The 22810-nt window shown below is 32.6% G+C and overlaps 1 protein-coding gene across 1 annotated transcript in view; it reads left to right on the top strand.

Annotated features, from left to right (window-relative positions):
- Positions 1–22565, top strand: part of BCHE (butyrylcholinesterase) — a 64215-nt gene extending 41650 nt beyond the window's left edge. The window contains exons 3-4 of the mRNA XM_003817698.5: positions 9343–9509; positions 22137–22565. Of these exons, the coding sequence (XP_003817746.1) occupies positions 9343–9509; positions 22137–22261 (292 nt within the window). The 3' untranslated portion in view covers positions 22262–22565. The remainder of the gene's footprint in view (positions 1–9342; positions 9510–22136) is intronic.
- Positions 22566–22810: the final 245 nt, after the last annotated feature.

Here is a 22810-nt window from a genome sequence, read left to right as displayed (position 1 = left end):
GCCCCAAAATAACAAACCTTATTATTTAACTAAGAAAAAAACTGAACAAACTATAATGAATCTAGGGAATTGTTCTTCGGTAATTATTTTTCTCATTTCTACCGTTAGCAATAGAAATATCTGGAGATGGGAGGAAGCAACTAATAAAAGTGAACTAGATTGAGATATTTGCATTAAATATAATCTAAATTGCAAATAATCCTCTTACATTCTCTATGCACAGCTGCATTATTATACAGTTCACATTGCTTTGGTGACTAATTTTTTCTGCCTTTATTACATCTTCCAGAAAACAAAAAGAATACAGTTATAAAGACCTTCCTAACAAACTATAGTAAGTCAAGATGGAGAATATAAGTGGGCCTTGGAAAATCTGAGTTAGATTTTAGTTTGTGAACAGGCTTAAGAGAAAGTCGTCTATATAATGACTCCTCATCAGCAGAGGAAGGACATTGAAGTCAAACGTTTTGCTATCTCACGACACTTGAAGAATCAGTGTGAGTTTTCCATGTGAGTTTTAGAAGATTAATATTTACAAGACATTTTTCTTTAACTTAACACATGAGAAAAGGTGAATTTCTTTTTTAATAAAGTGAAAAGTTTTATTTTAGAACTGATACTGAATTGATCCAAGATACATCCAAAGTTCCGAAAGCTATTCACTTAATTCTTACTGCAAAAACCATTTTTTTCAGTGTATATTTTCCTAGGTTTATGATAGGCACTGGACATGAAAAAATAGATAAGACTGATTTTCTGTGAAGCTCAAAATATAATTTTCAATTTATATAATTTGGCATTGTTACAGTGTTTCATTTGTATGTTATAATATAAAACAAAATTTTATATAAATGATATTTGTTCAGTTATTTTGGGTATTTCTAATATTCAAATTGCAGAATACAGAGACGCAAACACACAGACACACACACATGCACACACACACGTTTGTCTGCTCTATAGGCTGAAAGCTTGTGTGCTTCCAAATTCATATGTTGAAATACTAACTCCCAATGTGATGGTATTAGGTATTAGGAGGTTGGGTCTTGGGAAAGTGATTAGGTGATGAGGGTAGAGCCCTCATGAGTGAGATTAGTGCTCTTATATCAGAGACCTCAAATAGCTCCCTTCTCCCTTCTACTATGTGAGGACACAGCAAAAAGACTGCTGTCTATGAACCAAGAAGTAAGCTCTCTCATCAGACACCAAAGTTGCCAGTGCCTTGATTTTGAATTTCCCAGCTTCCAGAATATGAAACATCAATTTCTGTTGTCTGTAAGCTATCCAATGTATGATATTCTGTTATATAATCCCAAGCAGACTATGACAGCTTGTGTATATGTGTGAGTATGCAAAGAAAAAATACTTACATTTTTCTTTTATCTTTAAAGATTCATCTTAGAAGCTTGTAGAAAACCATGAAATAAAAGGTTTTATAAAACTAACAAATTACCTAGGACATTGCCTTGTGGATTAAAATGGAGCCAGTGTGATTAAATTACTAGTAATGCATTCACGGATTAATATTAAATTGCTGTAATAAAATTCAGTGGATATTAAACTCATTTTATTTGGGTATATAGTTAAGAATAAATACTATAATTAATTTATTTAATTGAAGAAATCTGTGTATTTTTTTTTTTTATTTGAGATGGAGTGTCGCTCCATCACCCAGGCTGGAGTGCAGTGGCGCAATCTTGGCTCACTGCAACCTCTGCCTCCCAGGTTCAAGCAATTCTCCTGCCTCAGCCTTCCGAGGAGCTGGGACTACAGGTGCACACCACCACGCCCCGCTATTTTTTTGTATTTTTAGTAGAGACGGGGTTTCACCATATAGGTAAGGCTGGTTTCAAACTCCTTATCCCAGGTGATCCACCGCCTTGGCCTCCCAAAGTGCTGGGATTACAGGCATGAACATGGTAAAAAATGGTTTGCACATGAGACACTGAAAAGTTGTTCCAGGGTGTCTGATTGCCACAACAAATAGTTACTGGAAGCAGAATTTCACATTACTTGGTTTGGAACACTGTTTTTCTTAAAAATATGGAAATTGTCATTTGTGAACTGTTTTCCATGTGGTAGTAGTTTTTAAATGTGAACATTTACTGTGAAGGACGAAGAGGTAACCACACATCAGTTGTGATGTTTCTTACTTATTTTACTCATATTTCTTGCCTGCACACTATGAGTCAGGCACAATTTCAGGTTGTGAACAAAGCAATCAAATGATAGTTTGAATGAGACTTACCCTCTCATGAGAAAAAAGGAAAAAGGACAGCTAAAGTACATAGAACAATACGAGGTGATAAACACTGACTACTTCAGTTTGGTTCCCAAGGAAGGTCTGTCTGAAGAGACGGTAGGACGAGAATAGGACAAGGAGCTATGCTTTGGGGAAATATAGGCATTGTATATCCTATGAATTGGTATAGTGCATTATGTGTATTTTATAATATTATAGCTGTATTGAAATTTGTAAATTGAGTAACATTGTTAGTGTAGCTGGGAGAACATTACATTAAAGAGCTTAAGACCTAAAGCCATAAAATTACTAGAAGAAAACATATGGAAAACACTTTAGAACATTGATGTAGGCAAAGATGTTATGGCTAAGACTGTAAAAGCACAGGTAACAAAACCAAATTTAGACAAATGGAACTGTATTAAACTAAAAAAATCTTCTTCACAGCAAAGGAAACAATCAACAGAGAAAAGGGACAACCTCCAGAATGAGAAAAAGTATTTGAATATCAATAAAAGACACTGTTTATAGGAAAAGTAAGATGAAACAACCAAATGTACAACTTTAAGTTGCCCAGACAGCAATGATAGCGCTTTTTGGAGGAAGATATCAGCACAACAAACATTTTAAATCAGTTTTTATTGCAATACACATACATACAGAATTGAACCCATATCATGTTTAATGAATTTTTCAAAGTAAGTATCTAAGAACACTGAATTTGTAACCATTAAAATGGTGATACATACAAATTAATCTATTTTATCTTAGTAATCGATTTGAGATTCTTAATTAATTGGTGAAAACCTTTGACCAAAATAATTTCAAATCTATATTAATATTAGAGAGGTAACAATAAAGATATGCTTGCTACCTTCCACATATAATGGCATCTTGTTTTTCAATAATTCTTTTCTCCCAATTATTTTACTAATCATTACTAAGTAAAAATATCCCATTCATGTTTTCTAGTATTTGAGTTTTATGATGTCACAATTCAGCCCTCAAATATTTCTCATGGAAGCACTTTATTTTATTAGCATATAATCAGAAGTATTTTATAATCAAAGATTTTTTATTCTTAAATTGTTTCGGTTAACTCTTTTCCGGGTAATTTTTCCTAAAAGAAAATTTTCTGTTACTTAGATTTTTTTTATCAAAAGTAATATTATGCCCTTTAAATGAATTTGAAGTTTCCTTGAAGTAATATTGTCTAATCTCCTATTCAGTACAAAGCTATTCTAACTTTTGTTATTTTTTCACTTTTAATCATGGAATGTGTGTCACATTCTAGGCAAGGTCATTCCAATAAAAAATGCATGTTAAGTAAGAACTGGTGGATCTAATTGAAATGCAGAGATTCTATCAGTAAAATCAAGAGTAACTACAAATTTCCAGCTGCGTACTTACCATCTCCATTTGGATGTAAAATTTAACACATGAACTTAACATGTGAACTCCTTATTTTATTTTATTTTTTGAGATGGAGCCTCGCTCCGTCACCCAGGGTGGAGTCAGTGGCAAGATCTCAGTTCACTGCAACCTCTGTCTCCCAGGTTCAAGCCATTCTCCTGCCTCAGCCTCCCGAGTAGCTGGGATCACAGGCATGATCATATTGGGTAATTTTTGTATTTTCAGTAGAGACGGGGTTTCACCACGTTGGCCACTCTGGTCTTGCACTCCTGACCTCAAGTGATCCACCCGCCTTGGCCTCCCAAAGTGATGGGATTACAAGCGTGAGCCATCATGCCCAGCCGTGAACTCTTGATATTGCATTCCAAACATGCTCTTCTTGCAGTCTTTCCTATCTCAGCAATGTCAACTACATTCATTCTTCCAGTTTCTCAGGCCAGAATCTTTGGAATCAACCTTGCCTGCTCCTTTCCTCTTTATATCTAATCTATCTGCCAAGTAATGGCTCTACCTACAAAATACATGTAAGATCTGACTAATTATTTCAATTTCTGCCACTACTTCTCTAGTTCAAGCAACCAACACTTCTCACCTAAATTATTTTAGTAGCCTCCTAATTGGTCACCTTGAACCATCTGTAGTTATTCCCGGCACTACAGACAGATGATCTTTTGAACAATGTAAATGAGATCTTATTCTTTCCTTCCCGCCCGCCCCCCAAGATGGAGTCTTGCTCTGTCACCCAGTCTGCAGTGCCATGGTGTGATCTTGGCTCATTGCAACCTCCACCTCCCGGGTTCAAGCCATTCTCCTGCCTCAGCCTCCTGAGTAGCTGGGATTACAGGCGCCCGCCATCACTCCCAGCTAATTTTTGTATTTTTATTAAAGACGGGGTTTCACCATGTTGGCCAGGCTGGTGTTGAACTTCTGACCTCGTGACCTGCCCACCACAGCCTCCCAAAGTGCTGGATTACAGGCGTGAGCCACCGTGCCTGGCCAATCTTGTTCTTTCTTTGTGCAAACCCTCCAATTCTTCCCTCTCTTACTCTGAGTAGGCACAAAATGCTTTCAAAGACATACATGGCACTAAATAATGTGACCTTACTGTCCCCTCTCCAACCTCACTTCCTACACTCATTCCCTTGCTCCCTCCACTCTAGTCACACTGTCCCCTTTGCTTTCCTTGGAAAACTCTAAGCACATGTTTTTCTCATGATCTTTGTTTTCCATCCCTTCTACTGAAATACTATTTCCCCAAACAACTGTTTGGCTCATCCCTTTTCTCCTCAAGTCTTCACTTCATTTTCTATTAAATATTACAAAGCTCCCTTACCCAGAGTTAGAGAAAGTCAAGTTTAATCTTCCAGTCTTCGAAATTGGTCCAAGATTTCTCACACCAGTCATAAGTTTAGGGTCCGTATGGCTACCCTCACTTCAGACTAGCTGTTTACAAATATGGAGTCCCTGTGGACTCTGTCAGATTTTATAACTCACAAGAGCTATTCATAGAACTCAGGAAAGCCCTGTAATTACAATGACAGTTTTCTTATAGCAAAAAGTTATAAATTAGAAACAGCTGAGGAATGAGACACATAGAGCATCTTGGACTTAGAATGTTCCAAGTGCAAAACTTCTCTGTCCTCAGAGATCTATTATCTTCAGGACATCTATTGTGCCTGTGTACTTATGGAGTATTGCCAATCTAAGAAGCTCACCTGCATCTCTAGTTTTTATTGGGATTTTATTATTATATTTAGGCATGAGCGATTGAATCATTGTTCGCATGGTTAAAATCAATCTTCAGCTCCTTCCCCTCCATGGAGGTCAGTATGATATCACATGGCTAAAAGTCTCAACTCTCTAATCACATGGACAGTCTTTCTGGCAGGGAGAGACAAAGGACAATCACATGTTTTATTATGGACTCCCTCACCATCCCCCCCTCACACACACACTGATACTTACTCACCCGCCATTTCTATTTATCCCCAGTCCTCATTTTATTATCACTAGCACCTAGTGTCATCTAACATATTACATCATTTCTTTATTGATCTTATTTATTGTCTTTCTCATCAAATAAAAATGGCAAGATAAAGGAATTTCTATTTTGTATTTGTTGAATCTCTTACCACTCAAATAATACCTGATCTAGTACACACTTTATAAATATGGTTGAACGAAGGAATGAATCTGTTTTCTAAATTTAGGTCTTCTTATAGCCCTTCTGTTCCTTATTTTAAAATAGAATATCATTTAAGTGACATGGAATGGAATCTATAAATATTTTAACATTTTAAAACTTATTCAATATATTTTCCTCAAACTTCTTATGACAGTGAAAGATTTCATCTAGACTTTTAATATATAACTATTAACTATAGCTTCATTTTACTAGATTTTAAAGCTAATTAAAATATATTCTCTCAAAAATTACTATAGCTTACTTAGAAATAACTGTCTCTGAATTCCTAAGGATAATTTTAATTCTCGTTTTAGGCTTAGGTAGGCAGCACTAGGATTCTATAATTCCAAGAATACTTTATTTTTGAAGCTAGATGCATAATTTTTCTTCATATCAGGGCATCCTGAATCAATTGATGTCTTTTTCTTTAATCTGTTCATAAAATGAGTTATCAACTATGTGCTGAAATATCAATGACAAGCAAGTAATTTTCTGTAACACAGATGTAAAAAAAAGATACTCTGCTTTTTTTTGTTGTTAAATTAGCTGTGTCTTAAAACCTACATATGAAGAAAATTCTAATGGGTGATCTGTAGAGCATTTTGGTATACCACAAAGTAGAAAAAGAACCTGATACTAAAAATAGAGTACATACAACTTCATGGAAAATTTTAGTTATTACTATTTTGAAGTATTTATTTTGTGACAAGAACAAAAAATTCTTTGAGAAATAGCAAAGTCAAGATGTTTAAATTTATCTTATAATTTTGAAATAAAAAATATGTAGTGTTTTGGAATTGTGCATGGTGGAAATATGTTGTATTTCACAAAGCTTTTAATTGATACAGACAGAATTGTCTCTCTTGTTATTTTGTAAGTCTTTGGAGATTTCTTCAAATTATAGAATAAAATACTGCATCACTTCAATAGCTATTTCAATCTTTTGAAATAGCTGCATCTACAGGCAAAGGAATCTTATTATCTCTAAATTACAATTTGGTATGTCATGAGTTATTTCATAGGACAAAGTTTGTTAAATGAACACTCACTGGCAGTGTCATTAGTGCTTTGCTCTTGAACTCAACTACGAGTCAGCTCTGTTTAAGTTGCCATTCACAGAAGACAGAAATGAATGTGCAGTTAAAATGGTGCCATAAGTAAAGTAGAGCAGAATTAGAAGAAAAGTGGACAATTTAGGAACATAAGAATTGCTGTACTGAATCAGACCATCGGTTCTCCTGGTTTAATATCCAGCCTCCAGCAGCTGTACTTGTTAGTTTCTACAGCTTTAAAAGAAAGAAAAAAGACTACATAATTTACCTAGACAATTGTGCCATCTGTGATCTGGAGAAATTTTCTCCTTGACCTCTCTCAAATAATACCCTAAAGCAGGAGGTTTCAATCTTTCTATGATATTGGTTTAGCTTGAATAGCTCTGATTATTAATAATTCTTATTAAATTATCCAATTCCTCCATAAAATAAACTAGTACATCAAGAAACTGTTTGTCTCTAAAGCTGCTGAATTTATGGTTGAACATGTCTGCATCTATGATAAAATACGAATTTATGGTGCATATTCAATATAAGTTCTTGATGGCAAAAATCTGCCTCTTGATAACCATACTGGATGAATGTTTACTTCTTCCAAATTCTACTGGACTTAGAGACTTTGGCCAAACAAAACAAAACAAAACAAACTTAGATCGGCTCATACTACTCCAAAATTTCTATCTATTAATAATATACAGAAGGTATCTGAATGATGAAGGATTTTTTGTGTTGAACTTTTAGAAAAGTTCAACCAGAGTTTTTCTTAATATGATTCAGCATAAGGTAGAATAAGAGCAAGGAATGAATTACTTATCTTTGTCACTTTAATCTTTTGTTTATGTTAGAAAAGGCTGAAAAACTTTATAGTTTCTTGATTATTCTAAATACCACCTTCAGATCAATATTTCTAAAATATTATGCTCACACTAGCCATTTAGTCAAAAGTTCCTCAAGAGTAGTAAATGCCTACAAGTTCGATTTCAAACAATTTTCCAGGGCTGTTAGACCTTAATGTGACAACACTAATATCCTAAGTCCATAAATTCAATTGTATCTCCTTCTATCCTAGAATTCAACAAAACTAGTTTTTTCGTCATTATTTGAACTAAGAAGTAGATTAATCATTAATGTCTATGTTAATTCTATCCCTTTTTCTAGCGTTCCCGACTTTCCTTTCTAGCTCAGGTCCTTATTTCCTCTCTTTCAGCCAGATTCCCATTCCATCAGGTAATTTCCTTTCAAGCATGTAATGACTGCTCCTTCTTCTGAACAATTTGTGGCCCTTTTTTTAGACTTGGTTTATGCTATCTTATGTTGTAGTTCTTTGTTTCCCTGGGTTTTCTTGCTTATAAATTCCCTGAGGAAAACTTTGTGTTTCATATTTATATTTCTAGAGGCTAGATCTGTGTCTAACTCATACTAATAACATAAAGATATATTATAAGGGAATCTACAGATGTAGTGACTGTGTAGAGCCACTTTAAAAAATCTCTGAGTTCCTGTTTGTGTGACCTTGGCATTAATATATTATTGAGTGCTATAAAGGTATAAATGAGCTCAACACTGTAGATATTGAAAAGATAGAGTCGACAGTTATTCATTTTCAAATCACAACTATAAGCATGGGAAATATCATAAAAAGATAATATGAAAGTTTTGAATGAGTTTAGACACATAAAATTGGAAAATAAAAGAATTCCAAGAAAAAGTAACAGCTAGAGCAAAGAGAAGAAATGAAAAAAGGAGGGATTTACTGGGGAACTCTATCTAATTCCCTAATTCCTATTGGCTGGGTGTATAAAAAGAATATCTGAAAATAAATTTGGAAATGTGGGTGGTACCATGTTCATTAACCTTAATATGAAACCACTGAAGAATTATTGAAAGATTTTTAATTAGTAAACAGATCTATGAGATGTTAGCTAAACTTAAAAGTGGGACTGAAAGAAGTTTCCTGGAGTAATGAGATTATTACATAATAAGATTTGTAATTAAACTTGGTCTTAAACTCAAGCAGTATTAATAAGAGTATATAGAATGAAATAGATGCAAAAGATGAGTAAGTGATATGATTCCTTATTGTGAAATTTTTGGGCCTAGGATAAGGGAAGATAATGAAACAAAAGTAACACCACCCTTTGAGCATGTTTAAGTGTGAATGAAGATATATTTTATTGAAATAAAAAATTTCTTCTTCCAATATGTTAAGCAGAAATGCATATAAAAAATTCAACTTTACATTTCAATTCTTAAAATTTTAAATAACATAGTGGTTCTCAGTACTCAAACCACTAAGCCCAGTTCACTTACGTTTCATATCATCAATATATATCCACATTTTTTCTGTCTTAAACTCTTTAAAGCTCTTGTGAACAGTGTTAGAAAACAATATTCTTTTTAATCTAACAAAGATTTCAATTTTACTATAATGTCTCTATTTTATTATTTAGGAATCCAAATGAGACTCAGAACAATAGCACAAGATGGCCTGTCTTCAAAAGCACTGAACAAAAATATCTAACCTTGAATACAGAGTCAACAAGAATAATGACGAAACTACGTGCTCAACAATGTCGATTCTGGACATTATTTTTTCCAAAAGTCTTGGAAATGACAGGTGTGTCTGTTTTTAGTGTTTGGTTATTTAATAGATGATGGGTTATGTAAAAAAGGGATGAAGTATACTCTCCAAGGCACGGTGATGGAGTTACTATATGTATCTTTGACTTTAAAATAACTTGGTTTAATGAACACATTATTTTTAAGACTTTCTTCTATCAAGTTTAGATATGTTTTGAACTCTTACTATATGACCAGTACTTTAGTAGTTAAATAAAGAAAACTAAAATATAGATTTCACCCTGTGGGAATATAAAATAGAAAAAGGAAACTAAAATAGAGCCCTACTTGTTATTCAGATAATCTTTGTGGAATTAGTTAATGGACAAAGAAATAAATATATCAAATAATCATAATGTATAGAACTAAAAAATAAGATGCATAAATTGGTAAAAACAGATTTATTGATAAATAATAGAACCTTGATTTGAACGGAGAAAATAACTCCAAAGTTTATATATTTAAAAACACAATAAAAAATTTCTAAATATTCTGAACTTGGAAATATTTATCTAAGAGCACACACACACATTACATAATATAATATTATATAATATTACATATTATAAACAAACGGTTATTTAGTTAACTAGTCTTAAGGAAGTGATTGGTGAGAAATAGGTAAGGAAATACGATGAAAATTTGTTCAGATTATTATCTCAATATTCATTATTAAGAAAATATTTCAATCCACTTGAGTGATCAAACATGTGTCACCTTAGTTTGATCTTCTCTGACAAATATGAGATATATCCAACTCACTGTCTAGATTTTAAAATTTCAGCTGTTTATAATCCATGTGGTTCCTTAAGTATACTTTCTAAAAGTAATTGATTTTCAGCCATCAGACATATTGCTGGTCAGGTCCTTCAGAGTTTGCTATTCTGCTCATCATGACGATCTGTAATTTTCAGGCTCTATATTTGGTATCATAATACAGTAGATGTTTTCCATTTCTTGCTTAGATAAGTTGGGGGCTAGTTTCAGCAAATATGGGCATCTCAGAGCTGTATTTGATTGTTTAATATGCCTTTTGATTATCAGACGTTACTCACAAAAATTATCATTATGTACTCCATCTGCTTGGGAAATGTTTTTGATATACCAGTGCTCTGTGTATTACCAAATGTTCTGTGACATAATATATAACCAGGGATGGGATTCTGCTTCTCTTGGCAGAGCAACAGTGCCATCCTTTTGTCCTCCGGGTGTAAATAATGATGAGGTAACTCATTAATATGCCAAGAGAGCCAAAGAGATACTATCATTTATCATATCACATACTATATATTATTAATCTTTATTTAAAATATTTTTATATGAGAGAGTTATAATTTGAGATATAATGAGTGGGTTATTTTAAGTGACTTATTTATTATAAGCCACGCTGAGCCCTTCTGGTTAAATCATGTGTGATCTATTGCAATTTATGCGATGATACAATAAAATTTGAATATCAGCATTTTAAAAAACTATCCTTCACAAATTTCTATTTCCAAATACTTACCTGCCAGAAAGCAGATTAAATAAACAAACTCCAAAGTTTTTGCCAGCTGCTGCTATTTCCCATACAATGTTGAACAAATTCCTAGCTTGTGTAATGCTGAGCTCTATGGAAATACCTACCTAGCTGTGGTCTAGGACCACGCTTAAGGTTAGGTTCAGTGTGTCTTGAAAATATAATTTTGTATTATACCATTTTTTCTAATTAATTCCCCCATAATAAGGTTTTCATATTAGATATATTTTATAATTTTGAAGTAAATGCATGATACAATTATTGTAACATGTATTCACTAGTAATAAAAATGTTACATTTGAACAAAATCAGTTTGAAGTTACAAGGATTTAGGTTTTATAAATAAATAGTGTGGACAGATAAAAAAGATTAAGGGTCCATGTTCTTGCCATATCTTATATTTTTCAAGTCACAAAAATTCAAATATTTTAATCTTTAATGTTTTGAGAATGTGTTATTCAGATGACCTGGGCTAAAGTTTTTGGAATTTTTTTTAAAGCAACTTTATACCTAAAGAAAAATTTCAAAGAATAACTACTAGCTGGCTTTCTTAAAAGGAAAAATGTTTACCTTACTCAAGATGGAAGCCCAATAAGCTTTGTAAGTACCACCTCAGCAGTAGTTTACATTTGAGCAATAAATGTTCTCAAATAAAATGATTCTTGAAACTTGTTTAAACACACAAATTCTAACACTTAACTTTCAGACCATACTTCAGCACATGGCTATGCTGTTATTGCATGCAGCTGCAAGAAATAAAATTCACAATATTTATTTCAAATGTTATCAAATTCAGATTTCCACAAGGATATAACTATTCAATATTACAATATCATACCTATTTGAAAAAGAAAAGGAAGTAGAAAAATGACCCATTGTCAAGGATAATAATATTTTTTCACTAAAGGTGGAAGAGTAAATTTATTTAAAGAACAGAAGTCCTTCATATTATCCTAATGAAGAAAAAAAGTTAGATCCAATAATTCCTCCATTGACCTTTGAATAAATCGTGCTTGCCAATACTAAAAAGCACGTGTAAATTTAAGGGCCAAAATACCCTTTGAACTGGTTACTTTGAAAATCATTTACTACTATTTGCTAATCAGTTAGCAAGACTGGCAGTCAAGGATGAGGGAGTGCAAAGGTGATTTGGAGAAAATATTGAAACTAGTTTATTGTCTTAATATGCCTGAATTATCAATTCCTCATTAAAAGCAAAACAAAACAAATAAACAAGTGGCTTCGAATAACTTAATAATCAAGTTAAATTAACTGTTCCACTTTAAACTACATGAAGTCTTCACAAAGCCTAGCCTAAGTTTATACTAGGTCACTCTATGTTCTTACCCCATGCTCAAAATTACAACAGAACAATTAATGATTGAGATTTATTGCATAAAGAAATATGCATTCCATGATAAGTTTAATAACTGATCAAAAACAGAAAAATAATGTGATGGAGACAGATTTTCAGTGAACACTCAAATACATGAAGAATGTTGTTGTTTCTTAATTATGATGGCAGACTTAATTAAATATCAGTATAATCTCTCCTATCTTCACCTCCACTAGCAATTGTGGGTTAATTCACCTTTGCATTCTCTTCTGCTAGGGTCTAATGTTTGTGTCCCCCTAAAATTCATATGTTGACATCCTAACCACTAAGGTGCTGGTATTAGAAGGTGAATCGTTGGGGGAGGTGATGAGTTCATGGAGAAAAAGCCCGTTTAAAAGGGATTAATGCTTTAAAAAAAAATCCTGAGGGAACTCCCCCATTCTTCCATGTGAGAACATAGCAATGAGACTGCCATCTGTGAACCAGAAAGCAGGTCCTCATCAGACAACAGTCTACTGTTGCTTGATCTTAGATGGAAGTATAATCTGCTGGAAAGCCTCCTCAATTGTGAAAAATAAATTGCTGTTGTATATAAGCTATCCAGTGTATGATGTTTTGTTATGGCAGTCTGAATGGACTAAAATATTTTCTAATTCCTTAGACTTTGTTAAATAGACTTAGCTCTGGTGAAAATTTACTCAGTGTCCTTTTTGGCTAGACAAAAAACAACAACCACACACAAAAAACTTATCATTATTATTTTCATAGGAGAGAAAACGATTTTTTTTCAAATGTGACAATACATGCAAAACAAAGATCACAAAGAAGTGAACTGAAAAAGTTATGCCAATGTGTTTATAAATTTACTGTTTCACAAATTGCCTTCCACGACTATTCCCTTCTCTTTACCCTGTGAGGCATTAAACAAAAAATTGATTCCCATCTTTTCTATCTCCCCAAAACCCACACACAAAGCAAGTTGTCTCTGTTTTACAATCACAACAAGACTTGGTGACATTTGAAATAATTTTAAAGTACTAAAATCACTCATATTACTGAGTTGGTTAAAAAGGATATTATTATTGATTTAAAATTGGGCATAGAAAGCTGAAGAATAAAAATATAACAAATTAATAGGTCATAGGTATCAAGGTGAATATATATATGTGATATATTCATATTTATGTAGAGAGCCTCTAACCTCTTATTAGATTTATGTCCTATTAATATGCTTTGAAAATTTATACTAAAATTGCTAGCCTAGGTATAAAGTACTATCATTTTTCCAAGGAATACTCAGGTCAACAATATGAGTTGTTACATTTACTTATGCATATTGTATCATAGAAATTCAGATTTTCTGTGTGTGTTTATCATTCATCCATTAGGCAATTATTTTTAGAAAATAAAAACTTTATTATTTATTATTTTTCATACCACATAAAAATTTATAATCTGCCAGATTTTAACTGTTTTATGTATACTGAGCCATTTGGTCTTTTGCAGAATTTTCTTTATTTTTTTATTTTACTTTAAGTTCTGGGATACATGTGTAGAACGTGCAGGTTTGTTACATAGGTATACGTGTGTCATGGCGGCTTGTTGAGCCTATCAACACGTCATCTAGGTTTTAAGCCCCGCATGCACTAGCTATATGTCCTAATGCTCTCCCTTCCCTCACCCTCCACCCCTGAGTGGCCCCAATGTGTACTGTTCCCCTCCCTGTGTCCATGTGTTCTCATTGTTCAGCTCCCACTTATGAGTGAGAACGTGCAGTATTCAGTTTTCTGTTCCTGTGTTAGTTGTGTTAGTTTGCCGATGATGGTGGCTTCCATCTTCATCCATGTCCCTGCAAAGGACATTATCTCATACTTTTTTATGACTTCATAGTATTCCATGGCATATATGTACCACATTTTCTTTATCCAGTCTATCATTGATAGGCTTTTGGGTTGGTTTCCTGTCTTTGCTGTTGTAAATAGTGCTGCAATAAACATACATGTGTGTGGGCTTTATTTATTTATTTTTTTTGAGGTGAAGTTTCACTCTTGTTGCCTAGGCTGGAGTGCAATGACGTGATCTTGGCTCACCACAACCTCCATTTCCTGGGTTCAAGTGATGTTCCTGCCTCAGCCTCCTGAGTAGCTGGGATTAGCTGGGATTACAAGCATATGCCACCACGCCTGGCTAATTTTGTATTTTTAGTATAGACAGGGTTTCTCCATGTTGGTCAGGCTGATCTCGAACCCCTGACCTCAGGTGATCCACCTACCTCGGCCTCCCAAAGTGCAGGGATTAAATGTGTGAGCCACTGCACCTAGTCGTGCATGGGTTTTTATAGTTGCATAATTTATATTCCTTTGGGTATACACCCAGTAATGGGATTGCTGGGTCAAATGGTATTTCTGGTTCCAGATCCTTGAGGAATTGCCACACTGTCTTCCACAATGGTTGAACTAATTTATATTCCCACCAATAGCGTAAAAGGATTCCTATTTCTCCACAGCCTCACCAGCATCTATTGTTTCTTGACTTTATAATAATTGCCTTTCTGACTGGTGTGAGGTGGTATCTCATTGTGGTTTTGATTTTTATTTCTCTAATGGTCAGTGATGTTGAGCTTTTTTTCATACGTTTGTTGGCCACATAAATGTCTTCTTTTGAGAAGTGTCTGTTCGTATTATGTGCCCACTTTTTGATGGGGTTGTTTGCTTTTCTCTTATAAATTTGTTTAAATTCCTTGTAGATTCTGGATATTAGACCTTTGTCAGATGGATAGATTGCAGAAATGTTCTCTCATTCTGTAGGTTGCCTGTTCACTCTGATGATAGTTTATTTTGCTGTGCAAAAGCTCTTTAGTTTAATTATACCCTATTTGTCAATTTTGGCTTTGGCTGCAATTGCTTTTGACATTTTCGTCATGAAGTCTTTGTCCATGCCTTGTTGTGAATGGTACTGATTAGATTTTCTTCTAGAATTGTTATTTTTTGAGGTTTCACCATCAAGTCTTTAATCCATCTTGAGTTAATCTTTGTATAAAGTGTAAGGAAGGAGTCCAGTTTCAGTTTTCTGCATATGGCTAACCAGTTTTCCCAGCACCATTTATTAGATAGGGAATCTTTTCCCCATTCTTGATTTTTCAGGTTTGTCAAAGAACAAATGGTTGTAGATGTGTGATGTTATTTCTGAGATTTCTGTTTTGTGTCATTGGTCTATATGTCTCTTTTGGTAGTAATACCCTGCTGTTTTGGTTACTGTAGCCTTGTAGTATAGTTTGAAGTCAGGTAGCATGATACCTACAGCTTTGTTCTTTTTGCTTAAGATTGTTTTTGCTATGCAGGCTCTTTTTTGGTTACATATTAAATTTAAAGTAGATTTTTCTAATTCTGTGAAGAAAGTCAATAATAGTTTATGGGAATAGCATTTAATCTATAAATTAATTTGGGCAGTATGGCCATTTTCACGATATTGATTCTTCCTATCCATGAGGATGAAATGTTTTTCCATTTGTTTATGTACTTTTAGTTCATTGAGCAATGGTTTGTAGTTCTCCTTGAAGAGGTCTTTAACATCCTTTGTTAGCTGTGTTCCTACATAGTTTATTCTCTTTGTAGCAATTGTGAATGGAGTTCATTCATGATTTGGCTCTCTGCTTGTCTATTATTGGTGTATAGGAATGCTTGTGATTTCTGCACATTGATTTTGTACACTGAGACTGCTGAATTTGCTTATCAGCTTCAGGAGGTTTTGGACTGAGACGATGGGGTTTTCTAAACATAGAATCATGTTGTCTACGAACAAAGACAACTTGACTTCCTTTCTTTTCATTTGAATACCCTTTCTTTCTCTTGTCTGATTGCCCTGGCCAGAACTCCCAATACTATGTTGAATAGGAGTGAGAGAGGGCATCCTTGTCTTGTGCCGGTTTTCAAAGGGAATGCTTCCAGCTTTTGCCCATTTAATATGATATTGGCTATGGGTTTGTCATAAATAGCTCTTATTATTTTGAGATATGTTCCATCAATACCTAGTTTATTGAGAATTTTTAACATGAGGTGATGTTGAATTTCATCGAAGGCCATTTCCCTTGCAGAATTTTCAAACAGTTTCTTTTCCTACAGAGTGGAAAATGTACTTGCATCTGTAGTACGAGATTAATATGTTGTCAAAATTACAATGAGTATGAGTAATGCTGGTATAATCCCCTCTCCAAAACACCACTTAACATTTTTGTTAAAGCCAACATAAGTATTTTGTGGGTGGGGAGGGTGACTGGTTTGCAAAATGTTTATTAATGAAAATTAATGTGAAATATTCCTAATAGCAATTACCCACAAAAATATAAAAAATGGAAAGAGAAAAAAATTATAAATAGACATTTGTGGTGGTTTTAAATGGGTTATCTTTCCTAGGTAGTTGACAGTTAACTAGTTTCTGAATGTTTTCAGGACATCTTATCAGATGTATAACAAGATACCTAATAGAAATATAATTTATCTTTTAAAAAATCTTTTTTGTCAACTAATTTGATAACATTTACAGAGCCTATATGCTGCTACTGTGAGCCAGAAACTGCACTAGCAGCTAGAGCTGCACAGATGAAAATGACAGGGTCTGCTTACTCACAGTGAAGTGGAGTCAGGGCCCAGGACCATGGAAAGCTTTTAAGAAGAGAAGATACCTGCACTGAATCTCAATGTGAAGGCAAAGTGGAGAGAAGCCAGATAAGCAGGAACCAGAGATGAAGTGTCTTGTGCATCATGCTAAAGAATTTAAATTATATCCTGAGTAAAGCCATTTAGTAATTTTAAATGAGAAACTGATATGTTCTGGTTATTGATTCATAAATGTATAAGCTTTTACTATATTCACGAGTTATTCTTTTTTACCTTTGTCTTCTTAGAGTCTAGATTGTAAGAATATTATATGGCATCAACATAATAATTTCATTTCTGAGGTAGGGTCTTTCTTCCAAATAGCTGCTTTTGTTTGCTGGTTCATTCGCATCAGGAATATATTCACTTCTCTTATATTTATTTTATTTGATTTATGCTTTTAAAAATTATTGTAAACTGGCTTTTTCTTGTTTTAGTGTAAAAGTATTTACTAGTAAATTTGCCTCTGAATGCAAATTTGGAAATATCATCTATGTTTGCATAAACAGTTGACTCTGGAAAAACAACCTGGGGGTTAGGGGCACAGTTGAAAATCTGCCTGTAACTCTTGAATCCCCCCAAATTTAACTACTGATTAAGTTGACTAATTAAGCCTACTTGACTGGACCTTACCAATAACGTAAACATTTGATTAACATATTTTATGAATAATATTTTTATTATATGCTATATTATTATAATAAAGTAAGCTAGTGTAAAGAAAATGAAAATCATAAGAGAGAAAATATATTTACTATTTATTGAGTGGAAGTTGATAATCACAAAGGTTTTCATACTTGTCATCTTCACATTGAGTAGGCTGAGGAGTAGGAGGAGGGGAAAAGGAGCTGTTGGTCTTGCTGTCTCTGGATTGACAGAGGTGGAAGAAAATCCACATATAAGTGGACTTGTGCAGTTCAGACTCATGTTGTTCAAGGTCAACTGTGTGTATACGTTTTACCTTTTCTTTTAAACATTTGTACTTGCAAATTTGCTTTGCCCTTGCACACAGAGATTTGCTTTGGAGAAACTTGTTTTTAATATCTCTATACATATGTGTACGTTATAAATATTCACAAACTATCTTAAGTATTAGATAATCTTTTTAGTTGATGTGTCTATTTGATCATTCGAAATCTTGACATAAATTTTTATTTTGTAAACATAGATTATACAGTTCCCTATTTTACATATTTATATATTTATTAAATAGAAATTTAATAAGCTTTATTGGGGTGATAATTAATGTAACACATTATTTTTAACACATTATTTTTCTTTGGCAAAAAGTAAATTATCTGTCTCTAAGGTTACATATGTTTTAAATCAACTGTATTCTTACTACATAGTTATATGAATAAGGTCCTCAATATCCTTATTTATTTCTGCTCTATTTTTATTTAAGAAATAATAAAGTTGCATGAAATTCTACAAGAATGAAGATATTTCTCTGAAAAATAGTTACAAGAATTGTAAGCTTTATTAATATGGAAGATTTAAAATCCTATTAATATGTACTTATTTACTCATTTATTTTTTGGCCTTGATTTTTACCATGCCTGCTATACATTTGCCAACTCTATTTTTTCTTTTATTTACATTTCTGCTATATATTTGCCCTTGTTCTTTTATTTTCACTTTTCTATATTACCGTATTTTACACGTATTATTTAAATGCCATCAGCTGAGGTCAATGGATAAATACTATGTGACCTATTGTTGATATTATGAATTAAGACACTTTTTATACATATTATTATATAGTATGATCATTGTAGTATGAATAAAGAGGACTTTATATTTACTCTCTACATAAGAATCTGGAAAGGTCAATCAATTGATTCATTTTTCTTTATAAAATATAATTAAAACCATAATATATTATGGTAATCTTTCCATTATGCTCACAGTGTCCAAAACACAAAATGTTACCACTATAAAGAAGAAAAAAAAATAATAAAACTCTTTCTACAAGTTAGGGTTCTTTATTTCTAAAATTAATTTTTATCTTCTTTAAAGAAAACGTCACATCAATCTTTGACCTGTGAATTTAGTATTAAGCCTCCACTTTCTTTTTCTCTTTTCTACACATTTCCTTTTCTTCTCTCATTCAGAATTTGATTATTTTTTCCCTTTCTCATAAAAAATATTTACGCTTAGAGAATGACAACATTGCTATTATCATTATATTTGTGGAATTTCAGACACCATGAGGCATGAAAAGAAACATTGGTGGCAGCATTATTCTTTCTTTGTATCTCTGAATTCATACAAAATATATATTGATCCCCTTCACAATTAGTACATTGAGTTAGAAGCCTGCATTTTGGTTGAGGTTACAATTCTAAGAAACTTACATTGTTTGAGCATTATGACTGTTCTACAATATAATTATGTTTTAATTAATCAATTGTAAAGCAAATACATTGCCTACCATAAAGGTCTTTATCCTCTCAAATTTTAAATAAGTTAAAATTTGCTAATCAAGTTTAATCCTTGTTTATAATGTGCCAGCCCTAAATTTTTTATTATGATGTTCCAGCCACTTAAGTTACATGGTTTTTAATCATGAATATTGCTGATGTTGATAATAATGTGAAAATTGACTTGTAACTAGATTTTGTCTTCTTAGTAATAAACAAGCCAATATGAAATAAGAAGACAAAGAAAGAGAGGAGGACTAAGAAAAGAAGGAGAGGAAAGAGGAAAACGTTTAATTTTGAATTTGATTTATTTCAAACTCAATATTTTATTTACCCATTATGGTGTATTCACTTTCTCTGGATTTCATTAGGAAATAATTAAATGTTTCATATTTTATTGTCTCAATCAATGCCCCCTATTTCTAAAGCAGATTTAGATTTATAGAGCATTTGTGAACTAAAAAGCATTTCAAAATACTAAATTGTATAGACATTTGATTAAGACACATAGGAAAAAATGTAAATTTATGTAAATCAGTGAATTTGGTATTATTCCATGAACAAAAAAGGAAAATCAGATCTAGGACTCTTTCTATAAGGATTAAAATTCATGGTCTAAATTTTAAATTACCAAAAATTTATTTATCAAGAAAATTTTTTTCTGGACATTAGAGTTTTTATTTTATATAAGTAATATTTAAAACAACATTTTGTTATTTTTTAAAAGACCATAAAAATGGATAATTTGGTATGATATTTAACATCTTTCTTCCACATCTAATCTTTTTTGACCCTTTATAGAAGTTCTATTATTCACCAAAAAATTGTGATTATAGTGACTGACCTTTTTAAAAGCCATTTTTACATGAAAGTGAAACATTTTATGTAAACTTTCAAATATTTTTCCAATGTCCAAGCATTGTGAACATTTCAAACCTAAATATATCCTAAATTACAAGGGATATTGTAATGTCTACAAAAAGGTTTAAATATTTTTATTTTTGTACTAGCTTAAAATTAGTCACTAAATTTTCTACTCCAAAGTAATATCTTACGAAGTTTAATTAATTTCAAAGATTTCTAACTGAAAAGTATATATTAAAAGAGTTGCCAGTCCCTATTTTCAGTATACATGAAATTACTTAAAATTTTTTGTTAGTTTAATGACTGTAGCTTAGCATTCTAAAAGTTTAAAAAGTAAGAAAACCACAGTTATATATAATGCTTATTATGCCTTTATACCAGGAACAGAAATATGTGTCTTAAAACATTGTAATTTAATAGTTTTTACTGTTCACAATCTGTATTTTTTAACAATACACTTCCAAATAAATCAGAATTTCAAAGTTCTTGAAGTATATAGACCATTAGTGGTTTACTGCCTCATGCTATTCCTACCTACACACCCCTTTCTCCTAACACATGCATATACTTTGCAAACTACTTGAAAGCAGGAATTATCTTAATCATCTTTCTATTTTACAACACAATTAATAAACTGCTTTCACGGTAAGTGGGTGAAACAATGACTTAACGTTGTTTCCCATTAAAATGTATTGGCCAGGGATGGTGGCTCATGACTATTCCCAGCACTTTGGGGAGGCTGAGGCGGGCGGATCACCTGAGGTCAGGAGGTTGAGACCAGCCTGGCCAACCAACATGGTGAAACCCCATCTCTACCAAAAGTACAAAAATTAGCCAAACATGGTGGTGCATGCGCCTGTAATCCCGGCTACTCGGGAGTCTGAGGAGGGAGAATCTCTTGAACCCAGGAGGCAGAGGTTGCGGTGAGCCAAGATGGCGCCATTGCACTCCAGCCTGGGTGGCAAGAGTGAACTCTGTCTCAAAAAAATAAATAAATAAATAAAATAAAACATTGTATTATAATAAGGGTAAAATCTATGTGGAATGATAATTAAAAAGTTATCCTTATGCATTAATAAATACAGTTTGCCCTTTGTATTTGCGGGTTACACATCCATGGATTTAACCAACCATGAGTCAAAAACATTTGATAAATAAATGCATCTATACTAAACATATACAGACCTTTTTTTCTTATCATTATTCCCTAAACAATGTAATATAATAAACATTTACACAGCACTTTCATTATATTAGGTATGAATTATCTAGGGATGTGCATGGCTTATGTGAAAATGTTATGCTATTTTACATTCGGGACTTGAGTATGAGAGGATTTTGGTATCCCTGAGAGGTCCTAGAACCAACTCCCCACAAATACTAAGGATGACTGTATTCATATATAATTTTCATCAGAAATAATTATCTGTTATATAACTATATATGTAAATGAGACCATTAAATGAAATTTGTGTTATTTTAAAGTGGGTCAAGAAAAGAGCATAATATCTACATATCCTCTTGAAAATTAAAGAAAATATATGTAATGTAATTATACATAATACAATATATAAACTCATTTTCCATTTTATATGTTATACGTTATATAAATTATATATACATTATTTGCATTTTCACATAGTCTGTAAAGATTTTATTAAAATCTCTTTTCAGGCAAAGCGAGCTAATAACAAATAATAAAGAATGAATAAAGAAAATAATGCTGTACTGTGTAGTTAGAGAAAATGGATTTTGTATTCGAAATTATTTTTCAGTTAATGAAAGAGATAAAAATTTAGATTAATACAACTTATTCCATATTTTACAGGAAATATTGATGAAGCAGAATGGGAGTGGAAAGCAGGATTCCATCGCTGGAACAATTACATGATGGACTGGAAAAATCAATTTAACGATTACGCTAGCAAGAAAGAAAGTTGTGTGGGTCTCTAATTAATAGATTTACCCTTTATAGAACATATTTTCCTTTAGATCAAGGCAAAAATATCAGGAGCTTTTTTACACACCTACTAAGAAAGTTATTATGTAGCTGAAACAAAAATGCCAGAAGGATAATATTGATTCCTCACATCTTTAACTTAGTATTTTACCTAGCATTTCAAAACCCAAATTGCTAGAACGTGTTTAATTAAATTTCACAATATAAAGTTCTACAGTTAATTATGTGCATATTAAAACAATGGCCTGGTTCAATTTCTTTCTTTCCTTAATAAATTTAAGTTTTTTCCCCCCAAAATTATCAGTGCTCTGCTTTTAGTCACGTGTATTTTCATTACCACTCGTAAAAAGGTATCTTTTTTAAATGAATTAAATATTGAAACACTGTACACCATAGTTTACAATATTATGTTTCCTAATTAAAATAAGAATTGAATGTCAATATGAGATATTAAAATAAGCACAGAAAATCATTGGTCTCTTTGTTTTTTATATAAAGGCAAGAAAGAATCTTAAAATGAGAGGCTCAGCCACTTTAAAACA

Source organism: Pan paniscus, chromosome 2 (genome assembly GCF_029289425.2).
Source record: "Pan paniscus chromosome 2, NHGRI_mPanPan1-v2.0_pri, whole genome shotgun sequence".
NCBI lineage: Eukaryota > Metazoa > Chordata > Mammalia > Primates > Hominidae > Pan > Pan paniscus.
Note: the sequence above shows the minus strand (reverse complement) of the source record. Positions and strands in the feature narration are given on the sequence as shown.